The sequence below is a fragment of the Bidens hawaiensis genome, unplaced genomic scaffold, assembly GCF_021521415.1.
Source record: "Bidens hawaiensis isolate Kalapana, Puna unplaced genomic scaffold, B.hawaiensis_p1.1 tig00040082_1, whole genome shotgun sequence".
Lineage (NCBI taxonomy): Eukaryota > Viridiplantae > Streptophyta > Magnoliopsida > Asterales > Asteraceae > Bidens > Bidens hawaiensis.
In genome coordinates, this window is record NW_027497066.1 from 117,620 (window position 1) to 136,975 (window position 19,356).

At 38.3% G+C, this 19,356-nt stretch overlaps 1 protein-coding gene across 1 annotated transcript in view; it reads right to left on the bottom strand.

Moving 5' to 3' along the window:
- The window catches only part of LOC143591819 (putative LRR receptor-like serine/threonine-protein kinase At1g07650), a 38,512-nt gene that overhangs the window by 1,985 nt on the left and 17,171 nt on the right, over nt 1-19,356 (bottom strand). Inside the window, exons 18-20 of the mRNA XM_077071910.1 lie at nt 18,528-18,662; nt 18,316-18,434; nt 17,062-17,272 (exon numbers count right to left, since the gene is read on the bottom strand). Of these exons, the coding sequence (XP_076928025.1) occupies nt 17,062-17,272; nt 18,316-18,434; nt 18,528-18,662 (465 nt within the window). The remainder of the gene's footprint in view (nt 1-17,061; nt 17,273-18,315; nt 18,435-18,527; nt 18,663-19,356) is intronic.

Genomic DNA, 19,356 nt, shown 5'->3' on the forward strand with positions numbered 1-19,356 from the left:
TGGTCACTCGAACTAGTGTGGCATGATGGCAAATTGAGAAAAGCATTCAATCGAGACTCCAATCGATCGAAGAAGTGAAATTCAAGAGGTTCGGGAGAGAAAATCTGGAATTGAATCAAGAAATTAGAAACTAAAATAAAAAAGTAATGGAACTATGGAAGATTGATTGTGTGAAACAATCAAAAGGCTGTGAAAATTGAACCAGAAACAAAGAATGTAGAAGCCCAATTTTCGTTGATCGTAGCAACAAATTGTGTTACCACACATTGGTTTCATGATTCAAGGTAGATTTGATACCACTTATTGTTAGGTCCCATTTTGTTATATTAGTATTTTGTATTGAATTTATAATGTTTTGGGCTTTTGTAGTTCATTTTGTGTATCTAGGCCCAAGGGAAATAATGTAATGAAGCCCAATGGGCATGTGATGTGACTTGTTTCTCATGCATGCTTCTCTATAAATAGAGAAGCATGCCACGAGAGAAAGGAGTTGTGAATTGAAAACCTTTTGCCAAACTTTCTTAACACACACATATATTATCTCCCTCACTCTCTTTCTCTCGGCTTTCTTTCTTTCTTCCTTTCCTTCTAAAACCCGAACATAAACTCAAGATCCGAGACCTCTTAGGTTGCTTAGTGTGATTTCCTCTAGCACTAAGTTAGGTTGATCCAAGAATGTTGTTAGATCCACCCGCGTTGGGACCTACAATTGGTATCAGAGCTTCGGCTCACTAGTTGAGGGTTTTTGGATCACAACCTTGGGTTTTGAACTTGAGAAGAAGAAAAGAAGTGTTCTTGAAAAGAAAATTCACAAAAACAACAAATACAAGAAAAATACAAAAAGATTCGGCCTAAATCTTCATAAGATGTCTTAGAATATGTTCTTGGTGAAAAACAACAAGTGTACTAGCTTTAAATCCATAAGTTTTGGGTTTAAATGTGTTAAAATTGGTGATTACGGGCTTTAAAATTGTTAAAATTGATAAGTTATAAATTTCGCTTCTCATGGCATGAAAATCAGGGTACCAACTTTTGACCCAGTACTGACAAGTTAGGTGGAACAGATCCCAAGAAAGATTTCTTCTAGAAAACTTAACTTTTTCGCATTTCGCTTCGCGTGAAAGATTTTCGCATCGATTGTGATTTCGCATCGTGTGGCTTTTCGCTTCGCGTGGTTTTTCGCTTCGCTTGAACTTTTTCGCATCGCATCACTGTTCACCAACTTTTTCGCTTCGCACATGAAAACTTTTTCGCTTCACTTGACTGATTCGCTTCGCATCACTGTTCATCAAACTTTTTCGCTTCTCTTGAAAAGCTGTTTCGCGCGAAAGAGTTGACTGTTTTATAAAGTTGAACATTTTAAGATTTGTTAAGTGTTTGGAACTGCTAAGACCATGACTAGCACTGATTCAGAGTTGTTGAAGGGGTATTTGTTGTTAGAAAACCAAGTGGGAACTCCTCAAAAACCTCCAAAGTACATGACCCTAGATGATAATTTTGCCGACTTTAAATGGAGGTTCATGAACTATGTCTCATTGACTGAAACTAATTTGATGAGATGTTTTGAACAAGGTCCTCATGTTCCCGTGACTGTTACATAAGCTGGGGAACAACTAAAGGCTCCTGAAAATTATGATCAAAATGATAGGGACCTGTTAGCACAGGACAAGAAAGCATATCTCATTTTGACAGTTTGTCTTTCATGAGATCACTGAGACTTTATGTGAACACAGAAGTGCAAAGGGTTTGTGGGATGCACTTGTTGAGAAGGTTGAGAGCAATGCTGAAATCAGAGAAAACAAGAAGGCACTGTTGAAAGAAGAATTCAATATGTTCAACCACCGTTAAGGTGAAGGTGTGTTGGACTTGGTTAAGAGGTTTGAAAAGTTGATGGTTAGAATCAGGGCTGCTAGTGTTAACATTCCAAACTTTGAGATCAACCACAAGTTAATGAATTCATTGCCGTACAGCTGGAGTACCAATACAGTCACAATCAAGAGAACCACAAATTTGAATGGCATGACAAACACTGATTTGATTTCCACTATCAAGTCATTTGAAATGGACGAACATATGAGAATGAATAATCACTTGAGTTCTCTTAATCAAGCTGGGATGAGTACTACAACAACAATTCCAACTGCTTTTATAAGCAAAACCCAGCAGAATATGTACCCTGTGAACACTCCGAAGTACTCCTCAAGTGTTCCTCAACAAACTACTGCCTTTATCTCAACGGGAAGTCAATCTGGATCATCTGAGTCTAGCTCATTTCAAAAGGCAGTCGATAGTGCAATTGAGCAAGCATTGAAGGCCCATGGAATTTCATCGTCATCAAAGAGTCAGCCAAGCAAAAACTCTAGTTACTGTGAAGCACTACCCTTGTTGAATGACTCAAACATCTTAATAGTTCATGCTTTTCTGTCAAGCCATGAAGAGCTAATGCAAGGAAATCTATTGCCACCACAATTTGAGATTGGGGATATGAGAGACATCAATCAAAAGGATCTCAAAAAGATGGATATCAAGTACCAAATGGCAATAGTCGTGCATAGAGCTACAAACTTCATGAAGAAGTATGGGAAAGACAGCTTCAAGGATTCAGACAGGAAGAGGATCGGGTTTGATAAGTCAAAGCTACGGTGTTACAACTGCGTTCAGATGGGTCACTTTTTGAGAGAATGAATGAATCCATCAAAGCCATCAAATGGTATTCGTGTGACCGAAGTGACTGAGGAAGAAAACAGCAAAGCTACCGGAAAGAAGCATGAGGTGCATAAGCCAAGCAGCTCAGCTCCAAGAATTGAAAATCATCCACACAAGGGCAATTCAAGCTTAAACACAAGGGCCCTTGTCTCCCAAACAGAGGTCCAAGTTGGTATGGATTGGGATGATCAATTCCAAGAGCTGCAGAATCCTCTCAACTTGGCAAGCATGACTTTCACAGCAAATGATGAAGCATCCACATCCACAGCTGCAAGTTCCGATGCGTCACCCATCGATGAGGTAAATCACAATCTTTGCACTGAAGCTTGCATAAATAAGGTGACATATTATAGATATCTTCAGGACGAAGTTTTGAAAGAAAATGCAAAACTTCGTCAATTAAATGCTGAATATGTTAAAGCTGACAAGATCTATGTTGAAAAGATAAAAACTCACCATGATGATGTGGCAAATCTTAAACTTAAAAATTTTTTAAAGGAGCAAGATGTCATCTATTATAAAAATATAATTAATGAGTTAAAGGATGAAACTGAGAGATTAAAACTTGATGCTTCTGATAAAAGAGAAAAAGAAAAACAAGTTGAAAGATTTGAAGTGTCATCTGAGCAATTGGATGATATTATCGGAGCACAAAGAAGTACTACAGTTAAAACGGGGCTAGGATATGATTATTCAGTGGTGGCTCCACCAATGAATGATAGTTATACTAGTTTGCCCCACTTTAGCTATAATACTTCTCCTGATGAAGAAATAGCATATGGAATTGGTAAAGCACCAAAACCTATGAAATTTGTTCATGCAGTATCAAAAACTGCTGCGCCAATTCAATCATCTGATAAGTCTAACGTCAACGTGTCTTGTGGAGCTAGGTGATATAAACAATGGTGATTGTGGGAAGGTTAACCAGGGTTGTAAGCCAAAAGAAGAGTTAGAACCCCGTTTTGAGTCTTGTGTGGGCCTAACAAAATCAATTAACAATCCTATTTGTTATAAAGTGTGTGAGTCAATGTTAGGAAGTTTGATGTCAGGATCAAAAGCTGTATTTTGTGAAACATCTAGTGATGACAGTTGTACAAATGTTTGTAATGAAAGTGAATGCTCTTCTTCTGATTCAGAATGTGAAATTGTTTTTGACGAAACCATTGAAGTCAAGGTTGATGAACAGACTAGTCCTAGCTGCTCATCAACTGATCATCATTTTTAGAACTTGACTAAAGAGAAATCTAGTTTTGAAAATGAAAAACCAAGCACTTCTTGTAAATATGTGCCACCTAAGAAAACCTCATTTTCTCAAAATACAAATTACAACAACAGTTCTCAATATTATGATCAGTTTGATAATGTCTATTACTACTCTCATCAGAAACCAAGGCAATCAAATTATTTTGCAACTCATCATTCAAATGTTTATAATTATCACTCAGATAAATGTTACCAACATGTTAACCCGACCAAATCACCTTATCCCGCATATATCAGTGATCAAGATGTCTATAAATGCAACCAAAGAAAATGTTGCTTTGTTTGTGGATATCCTTCTCATCTTGCGAGACATTGCAAGAACTGGCACACGCAACAAAGAGACTTCAACAGTAAATTTGGTCAGACATTTCCTAAGTTTCCTGCTCAAACTAGGAAAATGTCTAACCAAACTTACACCTCAGCCAGTGAGACGGATTTCAGACCCAAAAGGACTGAGAAACCCAAGAAACCTTTCTGGCTAACCCAAAGGGAAAGAAAGAGGTTAGCGAAGGGATCTGAAGCTTAAAAGCCCAAGAACCCTTCAAAGGTTTTCACTAAGGATAGTCAAGAAGATTTTGTAGTTAAGTCTAAACCAAAACGAAGGCAATCCAGAAAACCATTTCAAAACTGAGGAAATAATAATTCAAGTTCCTCGAGAGATTGTTCTTCAGATTCAGACTCACCAAAAGACTATATTTTCAAAAATCATAAAATTAAACTTGGTGATTTTGTGTTGATTTTCCCGAGACAAGTATGTCTCGGGAAACCCTCCACTAACTTGTTGTTCATGTGTGTAGGGTCAGCCTAGAAGGCCTGTCAACAGTATTTCGTACTTAGACAGTGGCTACACCCGACACATGACAGGAGACGAGTCACTGTTGTTTGACATAAAACCATTCGACGGCGGCCACGTTTCCTTTGCCGGTGACACTAGAGGAGAGATAACAAAGCAAGGGAAGGTCTCAAATGGTACTTTGACATTCGATGAGGTCAATCTGGTGGAACAGCTCAACCACAACCTGCTCAGCTTATCTCAAATTTTTGATAAGAAATTCTCAACCCTGTTTACAGAAAATGAATGTCTTATATTGAAACCAGGTTTTAAAGTCCCTGAAGAGTGGATCATGTTGCGTACTCCGAGGCACAATGATGCCTACATTCTAGATATGAGAAGCAACTATTCCATGCATTCTGCTTCCTGTTTGATGTCCAAGGCCTCGGAGAACGATTCATCATTATAGCATCGACGTTTGGGTCACGTCAACTTTAAGAACTTGAATAAATTGGTTAAAGGTGACCACCTGAGGGGTTTACCTGTAAAATCTTTTCATTGTGCTGAAAAATGTTTATCTTGTTCAAAATGCAAATAGCACAAACTCCCTCACAGACCCAAGACTGTAAATTCCATAAACTCCACTCTCCAGCTGTTGCACATGGACCTCTTCGGTCCAATTCAACCAATGGAAATAGGTCGAAAAGCCTATTGTCTGGTTATTACTGACGATTTTTCGCGTTTCAATTGGACATTTCTGTTAGGGCACAAGGATGAGACATCGCAATTTCTACTCAGGTTTATCGTGTTGGTTGAAAATCAAACTGACAAGAAGGTGAAGTGTATCAGAAGTGACAACGGAACATAATTCTACAACAAAGTGGTGAATGAATTCTGCCACAACAAGAGAATTCTTCGTCAATTCAGCGCACCTTACACTCCCGAACAAAATGGGGTGGCTGAATGATGAAACCGTAAGTTGGTTGAAGCCGCTCGAACAATGCTTTCATATTCCAAACTACCATTGATTTTCTGGGGTGAAGCTACCAACACAACTTTCTTTACCCAGAATCAGGTGCTTTTGAATAAAAGATTGAACAAGACTGCTTATGAAGTCTTCTATGGAACTAAGCCAAGGGTAAATTTCTTCAGAACGTTTGGATGTCCCTGTACCATACTCCAAACCAATGCTGGAACAACCTCCAAGTTTGCTGAAAAGGCAGATGAGTGCTATTTTGTTGGTTATGCTGCTGACAAAATGTGCTTATCGGGTATACAACAAGAAAACCAGAGTGATCTTGGAGTCTTTCAACATTAATTGGCAAGAATTGAACCCTACCGATGCACAAAATGGTCCTGACTAGATGTTTGACTATGAAACTTTGTTCAAGCAGTTTCGTGGGATGTATGTGACCCCCGTCGTACCAACAGTTTCCCGTGTTGTTTCTGCACCTGTTCAACCCACTGATGATCAATTTGTTTTGATGAAAGCTGTATTGAGAGGTCTTGATGATGTAAATATAGCTGCTCCTGCACCCATACTTAATGTACAACCTGTGGCTAATCCACCAGCCCCGGTTAATGATGTGCAGCCCTCTGCAGACACCACCGAGATGCCCGTTGTTGAAGACATCACTGATTCGGACTCTGATTCATATGTGTCAGCCGACAACGAAGAAAATGTTCAAGTCGAACAAGCAGAGCCACCTCCTGCAGAACCTAGTGTGGTGGAATCCGTTCCCACGCCTCCCTTAGAAGAAGATAATCAAGGTCCCGCAATGGAGGTTGGTGCATCATGTGTGCAGGTTGATCCCAGTCCAAACGAAGCTTCTGATAACACCAACTCTACCTCTATTTCAGTCGTCGTGGTGCCATTCTATGACAACCTATGGGAAGGTCACATTGCTTCAGAACACTTAGTTGATCAAGAAGAAGGTGAAATTGATCCTCAACCAAGTGCTTCTGTCCCTGCGACCATCGTTTTCCATCCCATAGAGACCTTTTCCATACAGCTAGAGGTAACACCAGTCGAGCATGTCGAGCATATTCCACAGTTACCGATCCATCGTCGACATCCGACTGAGAACATCATTGGAGATAGTACTTCTGGTACCTCTGGTAACATTAACAGATGTCTTTTTGCTTGTTTTATTTCACAGGTGGAACCTAAGGACTACAAAGTTGCTTTGAAAGAGAAATCCTGGGTCGAAGCCATGCAAGAAGAGCTGTTACAGTTCAAGAAGTTGAATGTTTGGAGGCTGGTGAAGAAGCCAGAACATAAGAATCCGATCGGAATGAAATGGGTGTTCCGAAATAAGAAAGATGACAAGGGGTGATCATTAGGAATAAAGCCCGGCTTGTTGTGCAAGGCTTTTGGCAACATGAAGGTCTTGATTACGATGAAGTTTATGAACCGGGTAGCCAGACTAGAAGCAATTCGCATCTTTCTGACGTATGCCTCGTACATGAACTTCAAAGTGCATCAAATGAACGTGAAGACTGCTTTCTTGTACGGGAAAGTCAAAGAAGAAATCTACGTCAGTCAACCTCAAGGTTTTGAAGATCCAAATCATCCTGATCACGTTTACCGACTTAACAAAGAACTTTATGGTCTTCACCAAGCACCTCGTGCATGGTATGCCACATTGGCTTATCATTTACTGAAGAATGTATACAAGAGAGGCATTGTTGATCAAACTCTATTTGTCAAGAAGGATAAGGGTGATCTGATTCTGGTATAAGTTAATGTTGATGACATTATCTTCGGGTCCACGAATGAGGATCTGTGCAAGGAGTTCTCTAAGATCATGCAGAAGTGATTTGAAATGAGTTCATTAGGGGAGATGACTTTCTTCCTGGGCTTACAAGTTGAACAAAAGAAGGATGGGACTTTAATCCACCAAGAAAAGTACGTTCATGACATTGTTCAGAAATTGGATTCAAGGACTCAACAGCTTTTATGACACCAATCTCTACGCGGCCTGTTCTCGCTCCCAGTCGATCAACACCTCTGTAGATCAATGATTGGTTCCCCGATGTATCTCACTGCAAGCAGACCGGACATCATGTTCCCTGTTTGTCAGTGTGCCAAATATCAGTCAGACCCGAGAGAATCCCACATGACGGCTGTGAAGCGTATTTTCAGATACTTGAAGGGTAGACCACGTTTGGGTCTTTGGTATCCAAAAGAATCTCCCTTGGAACTTCTGCTTACACCAATAGTGATTATGGGGGATGCAACTTGGACAGAAAATCAACATCATGCGGATGTCAATTCCTGGGAGATCGGTTGATCTCATGGCAGTGCAAGAAGCAAGTCACTATGTCCACCTCCACAGCAGAAGTCGAGTACATTGTCGCATCCAGCTGCAGCTTTCAAGTGATATGGATCCAGCATCAGCTGTTGGATTACGGTTTAAATTTCGATGGAACCACGATTAAATTTTATAATGAGGCACCATTACAATTGCTAAAAACCCGGTCCAGCACTCAAAGACTAAGCACATCGACATCCGAATTCACTTTATTCGTGATTGTTTTGATCGTAAGCTTGTCGTTATAAAAGGGTCCATTCTGACTATAACCTTGCAGATCTCTTTACAAAAGCTTTTAGTCGTGCCTGATTTTTGTTTCTCGTTGAGTCATTGGGCATGATTTCTTTTAAGTAAATTTTATCTTTGTTTTTAAAATTAAAAATATTTTTCAAATATGTCACAATTTTAGAGGGAGAAAATGAGTTAACTTTAACTCACCAAAAAGATTTTAAATTTACTTTTAGAAAATCCAAAATCAAGTCCCTTGACTTAACAAAAAGATTTTATTTTAATATTCAATATTAATTTCATCTTTACTCCTATTTAAGAAAATCTTAAGAAAATTCTGAAAGTTTTATCCCGTTTAGAGGGAGCTCCTTCGTAGAGGGATTTGGTTATTTACAATTTTCAATTAAAAAAATTTGATTCGACCCTATGGAAAGTGATAGTACATTGGTATGTATTGATCCTAGCGCGTGAAAAGAGTAGATCAAAAGGCTACAAGGTCATTCATCAATGTGTAAATAGGCTTGACAAACATGTAAGTGTTGGGTGATATAAACTTAAACTCTTGCCGTTGTTAGTGGCTATACATTTAAGAAGCGGTTGCATGATTCCGTTAAAGTCATATCAATGAAGGATGAAATGTAATTACACATGTCATACCCAAGCCTCTCTTTACCTGATCACAGTCGTCTTATGAAATAAGTGTCAATTTTAATTTTCATTTGAGTCAAGAAAAGCCTCATAGAAAGGCAAGAAAAAGAAAAACAAAAGAGTCAAGAAAAGAAAAAGAAAAACAGAAAAATAAAATGAAAAATCAAGAAAAAGAGTCATTTAGGATTTTTAATTCTGCTTTATTTCTTCATTTATTTTGATTCAAGCCTTGGACTTTCTCTGTTTGTAGTCATACAAGATTGTTAAGGCCCTGAATCTTCTGTTTTATTTTAACTTTTCTAGATTGAGTCAAGTGTGCAAAGCACAAAATGTCAAGTGTACAACGTACAAAATGTCAAGTATGTCAATAAGAGTACTGTGATCAACTAAGAAAGCTTTAAGTCAAGTTGTGCTGATATGTTAACACAAAGTAAGCCCGAGATATAATGAAAATCAGTAACATGTCTAATTAAGTGGGGAACACATAAGCATCGTGCCTAATTGAACCTAAAATGTATCACGTTAACTCCAAAACACTTGTCAAGTTAAACATGTGGATAATATCTGCAGTTGATGATGAAGTTGTGTCAAAATAATATCAAAATGGAAACGCGATCTAGTTGCAAATCAATAATATCAAAATAATATCAAAGTTGATGATGAAGTTGCAAATCAGTATAATACCATGTCGCGATCGTTCTTTGTAAATTCAGTCAAAGAAAATATCTATGTAAATTAATTCAATATTATTATTAATTTAAAAGGGATATTTTTAAATTTTATTTTATTTTATTTTGTTTTGTTTTTATTTTCTAAAATATTAAGTACTTGTATAGTTTAATATTTTAAGTTTTGTTTTTAATTTTTACTTGATTTTATTTTATTTTATTTTATCTTAATTTTTATTTTTTATTTTTAATTTTTATTTTAATCTTATTTTTATTTTAAATTATAATTTTATTTTTATTTTTTTTATTATTATTGTTTATGTTTTTATTTTGTTAAAGAGATCATCAGTGCAAAAGTTAGCAGTCACGGACCGACAAAAGAAAAATCAAATAAATAAACAAGTGCTTGGATTCGGTGGGTAAATGTTTTTCGAGTTTAAAAGTGCAAATATTTTTAAAGACAGAGGACCGAGAGTGTATTTTTAGGCGAATACTCACGATGTTTTGACCTTATCACGAGATAGGCTAACCCTATATATAAGGGTAACTTAACATCTCATTCACTATTCACCATCACATTCCACTTACTCTCTCACCTCTCTCTCTTCCTTATCATCTAAACCCTAAGTTCTTTTCAAAATCTTCAAGATCCGGCCTCCTCTATATCATATTTAATCATGAATCCAGAGCATACACCCATGGTATAACATCATCACATCCTCGATCTATTATCTTCTTATGTTTCTGGGTTCACGGAGATCGTGGTGGCGGTTCATATGAACCGTCGGCCAGATCTGGATACTGATCTTAAAGTTTGTGTTGTCATCTAGGCTTAGGATCATACATTAGGCCTTGGTTTATGCTAATCATCATTAAATTGTTAGTTTATGGGCTTTTTTGTAAAGTTTGTAAATCTAGGGTAAGTTCATAGGTTCACGGGTTCAATTGACCATGTAAACCAAAGAGTTTTTGGCTCAATCTTTCTAGAAACCTAATTCGTGGCCAGGCGACACCAAAGGAAGAGAAAGGAATAAAAAATTAGATAAGTCAACTTTTTCGCGTGAAGGGGGTTTTTCGCTTCGCGTGCTCATGCGAAGCAAAATGGATTTCTGTTTCGCTTCGCATGCCCATGCGAAGCGAAACTGGACCTCATGCGAATAATCTATACTTAGCAAAATTTTCAGAACTTCAAGTCTGTGGCTACTGGACTGTTTATGAACAAATGGACTGTTTGGACTCTTGGACTGTTTTGGACTTAATCTTTGTACATATTGGACTTAGTAACCTATTAATAGACTAAAATCATGTTTTAACTTATTAAACTAAAATGTACATTATAACTTAAAATTAAATAAGTTTATATTTAACTAAGTTAATTATCTTGTGAACATTTCAAACTCTTGTATATATCTATCTTGTTTAATCTTTTTAATTAATGATGATTCTCATGATCTCAATGTCTAATTTCAGGGTCATAATCAATTTTGTGCTCTCGAGCTTCCAAAATCAAAGGCAGACAAAGTTTTCACTTCTATTGTGAAAGGACTAAGACAGACTCCTGTTGCTCATGCTATCTCTGCCAACTCAGCTGTGTATTACAAATGGGTGTTGGACTTTTGGGCGTTGGCAAAGCCTGCTGATGATGCTTTGTCATTCTCTACTAAGGTGGCTGGGAGGGAACTAACCATCACTGAAGAAGATATCATAAGAGTGTTGAAGATAAAGGATGAGCCGAATTACAAGTATGAGAAAGGTGACAGGACGAAGTTGGAAGAATTTGTAACTCAGATGGGATATGACACAGAATGGAAGAGCCTTGAGAAGAAACACCTCCCACCATATTGGAGGTTTCTTTGTCACATCGTCACTCATTGCTTTGCAGATATTCGTGGAGGTTATGATAGCATGAGGGTAGATTGGGTGCGTATGATGTTTGCGTTGACCACTCGAGAGAATTTCAATTACTCAAGGAGAATATTCTTGTGCATGTTTGCCAACACTAAGAACGACTCGAGGTGGCTCATATACCCTAGATTCGTTCAAATGTTGATTGATGTTCCAAGGCCAGGGTCAAAGAAAGCTAAAGATACGAAATCACTTCCAGAGCCTTATCATGTTAATGAGATCAAGACGTCAATTTTTGGTGTTTTGTTGAGCACCAAGGGGAAAGGATATCAGTATGAGGGACCAAGGCCGGGTCCTTAGTTCGGGTTGTTCGAGGAGACAGAGCATGCTGGGGATGAGGCTTCTGTTAAAAGTGGAGAAATGGTTGACTCTGAACCTGAGTTTGAAGCTGAACAGGTGTCATCTGATGAGCCAGCTGAGGGCAGAACGAAAGCTATGCAAGATCTGAAGAGGAAGGCTGTCGACAAGCCTTCTGTTGGTAGTGCTTCTGGTAAAGAAAGGTGATTGAAGAGGAAGAAGAAGAAGACGTTCAGCCCTTGAAGCGTATCAGGAGACTTGGGGACTCCAAGAAGGCTCCCAAGCTCATCGTCAAGCTTCCCTCTACAGGTAAACCCTCTACCCCCTGTATTTACTAAGGAAACCTTAGCCCAAGTACTCAAAGACCTAGACGTAGACAAAATCCAAATCCCAACCTATAGGAAACCCAAATCAAGAAAGAAAGCAAAAGTCAAGAAAACCAAAGCCATGCTCCACGACTCACCAGATTCCTCTCCCGAACCCTTACTATTAGACCAACCTATCTCAACCTTCCTACCACCAATGCCGACCTCACCACCACAAACACAGCCATCCCAACCCACAACTCTAGACAAACAACCAATCCAAACCGAACTCGAGCCTTCTATAACCACATCGCCCGCACAACCAACTACTGAACCTACAACCTCCTCAATATTGACATCATCTATATTCAGCTCACCCATACAAACCACCAGCCTTTGGAGCCAAACTGTTATCACTTCTCCACCCACAAAGCCTCCACCAAGATTAAACCTAGAACCCATACTTCCATATTCTCAAAATCATCCACCATCACAACTCCACCCATACCAACTCAATCACCACCCACTTCAACACCAACCACCTCCACAACCTCACCGGTACCTACCTAATCCATCACAGTACCTTTTCAAATCACCTCACCACCCACCATGTCCATAAACCCACCTTCCACAATCTTCTCACCAAAACCCATTACCAGAGGGAAGTCTTCGACACCTCCAGTATACGCCGATCTTATCCTCGATAGGATCGTTGCACTGGAGGCTTCAAACGCTAAAAAGGCAGAACGAGAGATTGGGCTTCTTCGCTTTATCAAGGATATGAAACAAAAGGAGATTGCGGATGAGAAGGAGAAAGCAGAGTTGAAAGCAAGGGTCCAGGTTTTGGAGGAGGAGAAGGTGGTGAATGAGGCTCAATTGGAAAATCAAAGATTGCTGATCAACACGCTTCACACCAGAGTCCAGAATCAACTATTGTTGCTGAACCACGAAGCCTCTCAAAACGCTAATCTGAGGGCAGACCACTCCAGGCTTGTTAACAGACTGGCTACACTTGAGAGAAACTTACCAAGTGTAAGTGCTCTCAGAACAAGTCTCAATAAGAAGATCGAGCATGCAACGAGAAAGTGGGATGTTGAGAGTGAGGGTATAAACTCCAGAGTCATGAGTTTAGAGAATCAGCTAGCATCATCCGCTTCCCTCGATACACTCATAGCTGAAAGTGCAGCAATGTGAATCGAGATGGAAGCTATTCATGCCAAAGTCAAGGAACATGATCGCCTACATGAGTTACAATTGAAGACAAATGAAGAGCTAGTGAGCAAGTATCAAGCGGCCTCATACCTTATGGGTATTCATGAGGATGACTTTCATGGTCTGGAGGATCGACTTGATGCGGTTTTTCAGAGTTAGAGAAGGTCTGGTACTTCTCAGGTTGGTGGATCCCAACCCACCGCAGGTCCGAGTGTGGCCTTGCGAGCTGCAAGGGTTGTGGCGTCTGAAGGTGAGGCAACTGTTGGTCGTTTGGTACAACAGGGTGGCCAAGCCACTAGTGGGGTAAGTACCAGCTTGGGTCCTGAAAAACAAGCACAACCTCAGGTCCAAGCTGGTGGTGAAGACAAAGGTGATGATGGTGATGACGAAGATGATAATGAAGATGATGATGATGATGATGATGAAGACGATGATAATGACATCGTCCATGATAGTTTTGATGATGATGATGGTGATGGTGATGAAGGTGGAAACGGAGGAGATGGAGGGGCCGGGGCAGCAGGAGGTGGAGGTGGATTTAACACTCAATCACCTCCACACACTCAACAAGATGTTCAAGACCCTGCTGCTCACGACTCGGCAGGCAAAGTCAGGCAGCACAACTCGGAGATTGACAATATGTATAAAGATTTGTTTCCTGATGATTTTGCAGGTGTTATGGATGATTGTATTGAAGCAGGAAAGAACTTGGAGAAAATTATTGAACAGAATACGGAAGGGGCAGTAGAAGAAGACTACCTCAACTACTCGCCAAATCCAGACACACCTCCAGCTCAAGTTCAAGCTTCAGAAGCTCCTGCAACAGATCCCGTCTCCAATCAAGCCTCCGACGTGACACAAGCAACACTGCCTCAGAAAAGAAAGACTCACATTGTGTCAAGTCGTGCGTGTGCCCGCTTGCTCAACTACCCTTATCATGATGATTCACTGATCATTTATGCGAAGTATGATAAGAGGAACAATGTTTTGGCCATCAGAAGATGCAGTGGTGACCTCATTTATCTCGACCACCACCGGCTGAAGACATTACCAGAGTTTGATCTCAACTACTTCAGAAAAGCTGTGGGTCGAGGAGAATACGATGATACTCTAGAAGGATGGGTAAAGACTCATCTGCATCATCAATCAAATGTGAACTACAAAGATTTTGAAGTTCAAGAACCCACGAGAGATCGACCCAACTACCGGAGAGCCCCGAACTATGTGGAGATACAAGGCGCCTAAAGACTGTCACGAGATTTATCACGGCAAGCCTTATCTTCCCAACACTCTCCGAGATTTCATTGGTTGGGAGTTTGATAATACAACCGGTGAGGCCTTCATCCACTGCCGTGACATGCACGAGATAAGAGTGTTTGATGAGCATGAGCTAATGGGATTTCATATTGAAGATGTAAAGAAGCTCTACAACTCACCGCTTAGGATTGTCGAGGATTTGGGTCGTCAGAATACAGACCGGATAGTTGAAGCCTTCAACAAGTTCGTCCGAAGACTTGTTGAACTTGCACTTTCCGAGGACGAATGTTTGATCTACGACACCGACGGATTCCAATACTAAAGACTAGAGGGAGATTTTTATGTCCCATTTTGTTATGTTAGTCTTTTGTATTGAATTTATAATGTTTTGGGCTTTTGTAGTTCATTTTGTGTATCTAGGCCCAAGGGAAATAATGTAATGAAGCCCAATGGGCATGTGATGTGACTTGTTTCTCATGCATGCTTCTCTATAAATAGAGAAGCATGCCACGAGAGAAAGGAGTTGTGAATTGAAAACCTTTTGCCAAACTTTCTTAACACACACATATATTATCTCTCTCACTCTCTTTTTCTCGGCTTTCTTTTTTTCTTCCTTTCCTTCTAAAACCCGAACATAAACTCAAGATCCGAGACCTCTTAGGTTGCTTAGTGTGATTTCCGCTAGCACTAAGTTAGGTTGATTCAAGAACGTTGTTAGATCCACCCGCGTCGGGACCTACACTTATTTCCTCGGTTTCGAGGTAGTATATGTTTGAGTTCCGTAGAAGTAGTTATTGAGTGACAACACTTTCAAGATATAGTAAGATTGCATTTTCTTGTGAAGTAGATTACAAGTAGAAAAAGGAATTTAAAAGTCAAAAAGGTTTATAACTTATGAGGATAAGAAATTGAAAGAAGACAATGGAAATGGGTTTGTGTGAAACGATAAAAGTTTAAAACTTTTGTTGTGTGAAACAACCATAAATTAATCGCGCGGTACGATCATGTGGAGAGAATTTTTGATAGATCATGAAGAAGAATCGTATGATACGGTGTTTGTGTGAAAAACTATACAAGAAAAGAAACGATTGCTTGAACGTTTGGGTGAGACAAACAATAGTGGTGTGAAACAATCGTGTGACACGATCTTGGATTAGCTAGTAAAAGACCGAATAAAATCTGTGCGAGATGGATTTGAGTCATGTGATAACAAATTTAAACAAGACCAAATGGAGTTGTGTGAGATAACTACATAAGAAAAAAAAGGAAATAAGTGTGTCATACGTACGAACCGGGTGCAGACAAAATAGAAAGCAAGTTAATGTGAAGTAAGTTCGTTTGAAGCAAAATCGCGTGAAGTAAATCAAGTCATGTGAAGCAAGTCATTAATAGCAACTGTATGGAACAAAGACAAAATATCAAGAAAAGAAGACTCAAAACTTGGATCAATTAAAGGGGTACATTGTTAGCCTTAATTGTTTAATACAAGTTTGATACAAAGTTTAGATTAAAATTACAATTACTAGAAAGTATAGTTTAGAGTCAAGTTTGGTATTTCTATACAATTAGGGGGTCATTATGCCAATAGGTAACTGACTAAACAAAGACACGTCGTGTATTTTAGGAATATAGGGTTGTGCTGTGTGGATTCTTTCCAAACGAAGTGTTTGTGCATTTGATATATAAACCGATCATTGTAAACAACAAAGGGTAATGAACCCTAATTTGACATTCAAGTTTCTTTTGTTTTTACGCTGCCGGTCCCAACTAATGAATTGATTGCTGACGATCCTAACTTTTAACGCATTTGTTCCCAACGGTTCACAACTAACAGAATCCTAATCACATTTTTTTCGGAAAACTCAACACTTTCGTCACAAACATCTTTGTAACCTTGGATTGGACGTTTAGGTACCGTTTTCCAGTAAAACACTCAATTACTGAGGTCGCTGGAACCCTAGAATCATCATCGGAATTGGTTGTTGGTGGTGGTTGGTTAATGGTGAGTCAGTTGGTGGTGTGTTAGTTGGTGGTGATTGCGGTGTTCAGGTTGAATTTTCCGGCAAAAAATGTGACTTTTCCGGCCAAACACGTTTTTCCGGTGGCCTGCAAGTAGTGGCGTTAGGATTCTGTTAGTCGCGGACTGTTGTAAACAAATGCGTTAAAAGATGAGACTATCAACAGCCAATTCATTAGTTGGGATCGACATCTACCAAAGGATGATAGTTGGAAATAATAAAAACCAATATACCTTGTTTTAAAAAAGGGCCATGTGATTTTAAAACAAAAACAGTTGTGTATTCTAGATTCTTGTTATTCATCTTTATAGTTCTTGATCTTGATACAAAGATCTTGTGGAAATGGACCCCCATGTGTTCTACATAATTCACTATAACTATAGATGACGTTGGAGTGAAATATTATTACCATACTATGTGAAATGTAAGATGTGGAAATTGTAATGAATGAAAGAAAAAGGAGAATACCAAATAGAGCATGGGCTAGAGAATTATTCTCCATGTACTCATAAACAAGCAGTAGTTGATTGCTTTCCACACAACACCCATGCAGCTTTACAACATTAGGGTGTTGAATGCCAGCTATCATCCCTATTTCATTCACAAATTCACGATTTCCTTGACTCGATTTAGAAGAGAGTTTCTTCACAGCTATTAGAGTTCCATCTAGGAGGGTACCCTGCAATTAAAAAAAATAGAGGTATATCAGCTACGCCTAGTGGCGGAGCCACATTTTCTCGACCGGGTTCGGCTGAACCCGGTATTTTTTCGGTTTTATATATAACCTATAGTCGAATTAACGAGCGAACTCATTCTTTTTCGAAGAATAAACTCAGTATCATTTTAACAAAATATATTTGAACCCAATGGCTGTGAAAACTTTTGTTATATTTTTTAGTAATGTACATTCCTTTTATAAAATATAAAAAGCTTTTAAAAAAACTATAAAAATTATTAACAAACATCATATAGCAATAATAACTCGTATATATATTATTAAAAAGCCCAAAATTACTCAAGATCAATAAGCCCAACTCAGTTCACATTTTAAACATAATACCTAAATAAAAATAAATATATAAATAAATAAGCAAACAAAAACATCGGCCGTCGCCTCAGCAACTGATCAGCTTCTTTTTGCCGACCAGACAAAAATCATTGCCGTCGTCGGTTCACCTCAAGGTTTCAACGATCGCCAACAACCAATATCCGTTGGCCTATCGTTTGTGAAATATTTTTCTTCAATAAAGCATGTAAAGACGGATTTGCGTAATTATTTGGGTGACGATAATATGAACGATGCTTATACTTGTTATATTAAAAAAAGAGTTTTTTTTAAACTCGTGATTGAAGATATTATTTTCAAAACATGAAAACGCGTAGGGAGCAATTACAATATGTAATATATTTTTATTTAATATGACTTTGTATTTTATTAATTTGTCAATGATATATTTTTGTTACGATTGTGATATTGTATTTTTTATCTAACCCAATGATCGACCTGACCCGACCCATTCGTGCCCGATAACTTTGACGTCGGAAAAATAAATCAAGAATCAGAAAATCCCGAACCCATAAGAGAAAATTCCTGGCTCCGCCTTAATTGGTTTATCAATTTCTTTCGTATTTTGCCTTTTACATCAAACACCTTACAAGTAATACTTTGTAGATTTCAAAATGTGAATGGAAAAGGAAAATTCTATATGTGTTTAACATTACCTTGTAAACAGGTCCAAAACCACCCTCCCCAAGTTTATTTGAATCCGCAAAGTTATTGGTGGCAGCTTTAATCTGTCTATACGTAAATACGCCAGTTTGCAGATCCAATCCCCTTAAATCTGTAAGGAAGTACAATATATTAGTAATGAAATAATGTTTCTCACTAACCACATAAAGGAGACTCAATTTTTAATACTAATTAAATACTAGACCTTTTTCTCGTGATGTTTCCCCTTTATAACCTCGCACGATATGCCTTACAATACCAGCAATTATAAGAAAGAGGCACAATGATGCAGCCACTGCTCCAATGACTATGAATGTACTTCTTTTGTCAGGCTTAGACTCTAAGGAAAGAAAATCATATCAGCAACAAACGAAAATGAATAATTAATTGATCATAATTGTCAGGCTTAGACTCTAAGGAAAGCAATGTGCATATGTAAGTATGTCACAATATCTTAATTTTATCAAGACTTAGTGTGGGTAAAATATTATAGTGTTGGAAGGTCCGGCCCATTGGCCAGCCAATCAAGACTTTGCCTTTGTTTTAGGCCTTCAAATTTTAGAGCCTCCAACAAAATATGGGTTATGTACCTGGGTTTTTTTTTTTTTTTTTTTCATTTAATAACTTATTGATGTGCCAATAAAACTAATAGGAAAGGCCCATATCATGGATTATGCATGTCATCCTTAATAATTAAACATGTTATTGTATATATCTTTACTATTCTAGTTTTATGAATGTTAAACACTTAGTGATTATATAATTATATGCACAATAACCGTGCCATTTTCATACTGAGAATGAAATTTTCAAGAGAAAGAGTGTTCTCGGATACGTTTTTGCACGTGCATTTTTTTATTAAATTCATTATAACATAAATAAAATCATTTATGTACACATAGTATAGATTCAAACATAGATGTAATACATTTTTTATATACGTTATGTAATTATTTGTTTTACTTATAATTTTATAATTTAAATCATCCCGTGTGTGACATGTGCTCTAAAACTAATTTTATATAAAACGTGAT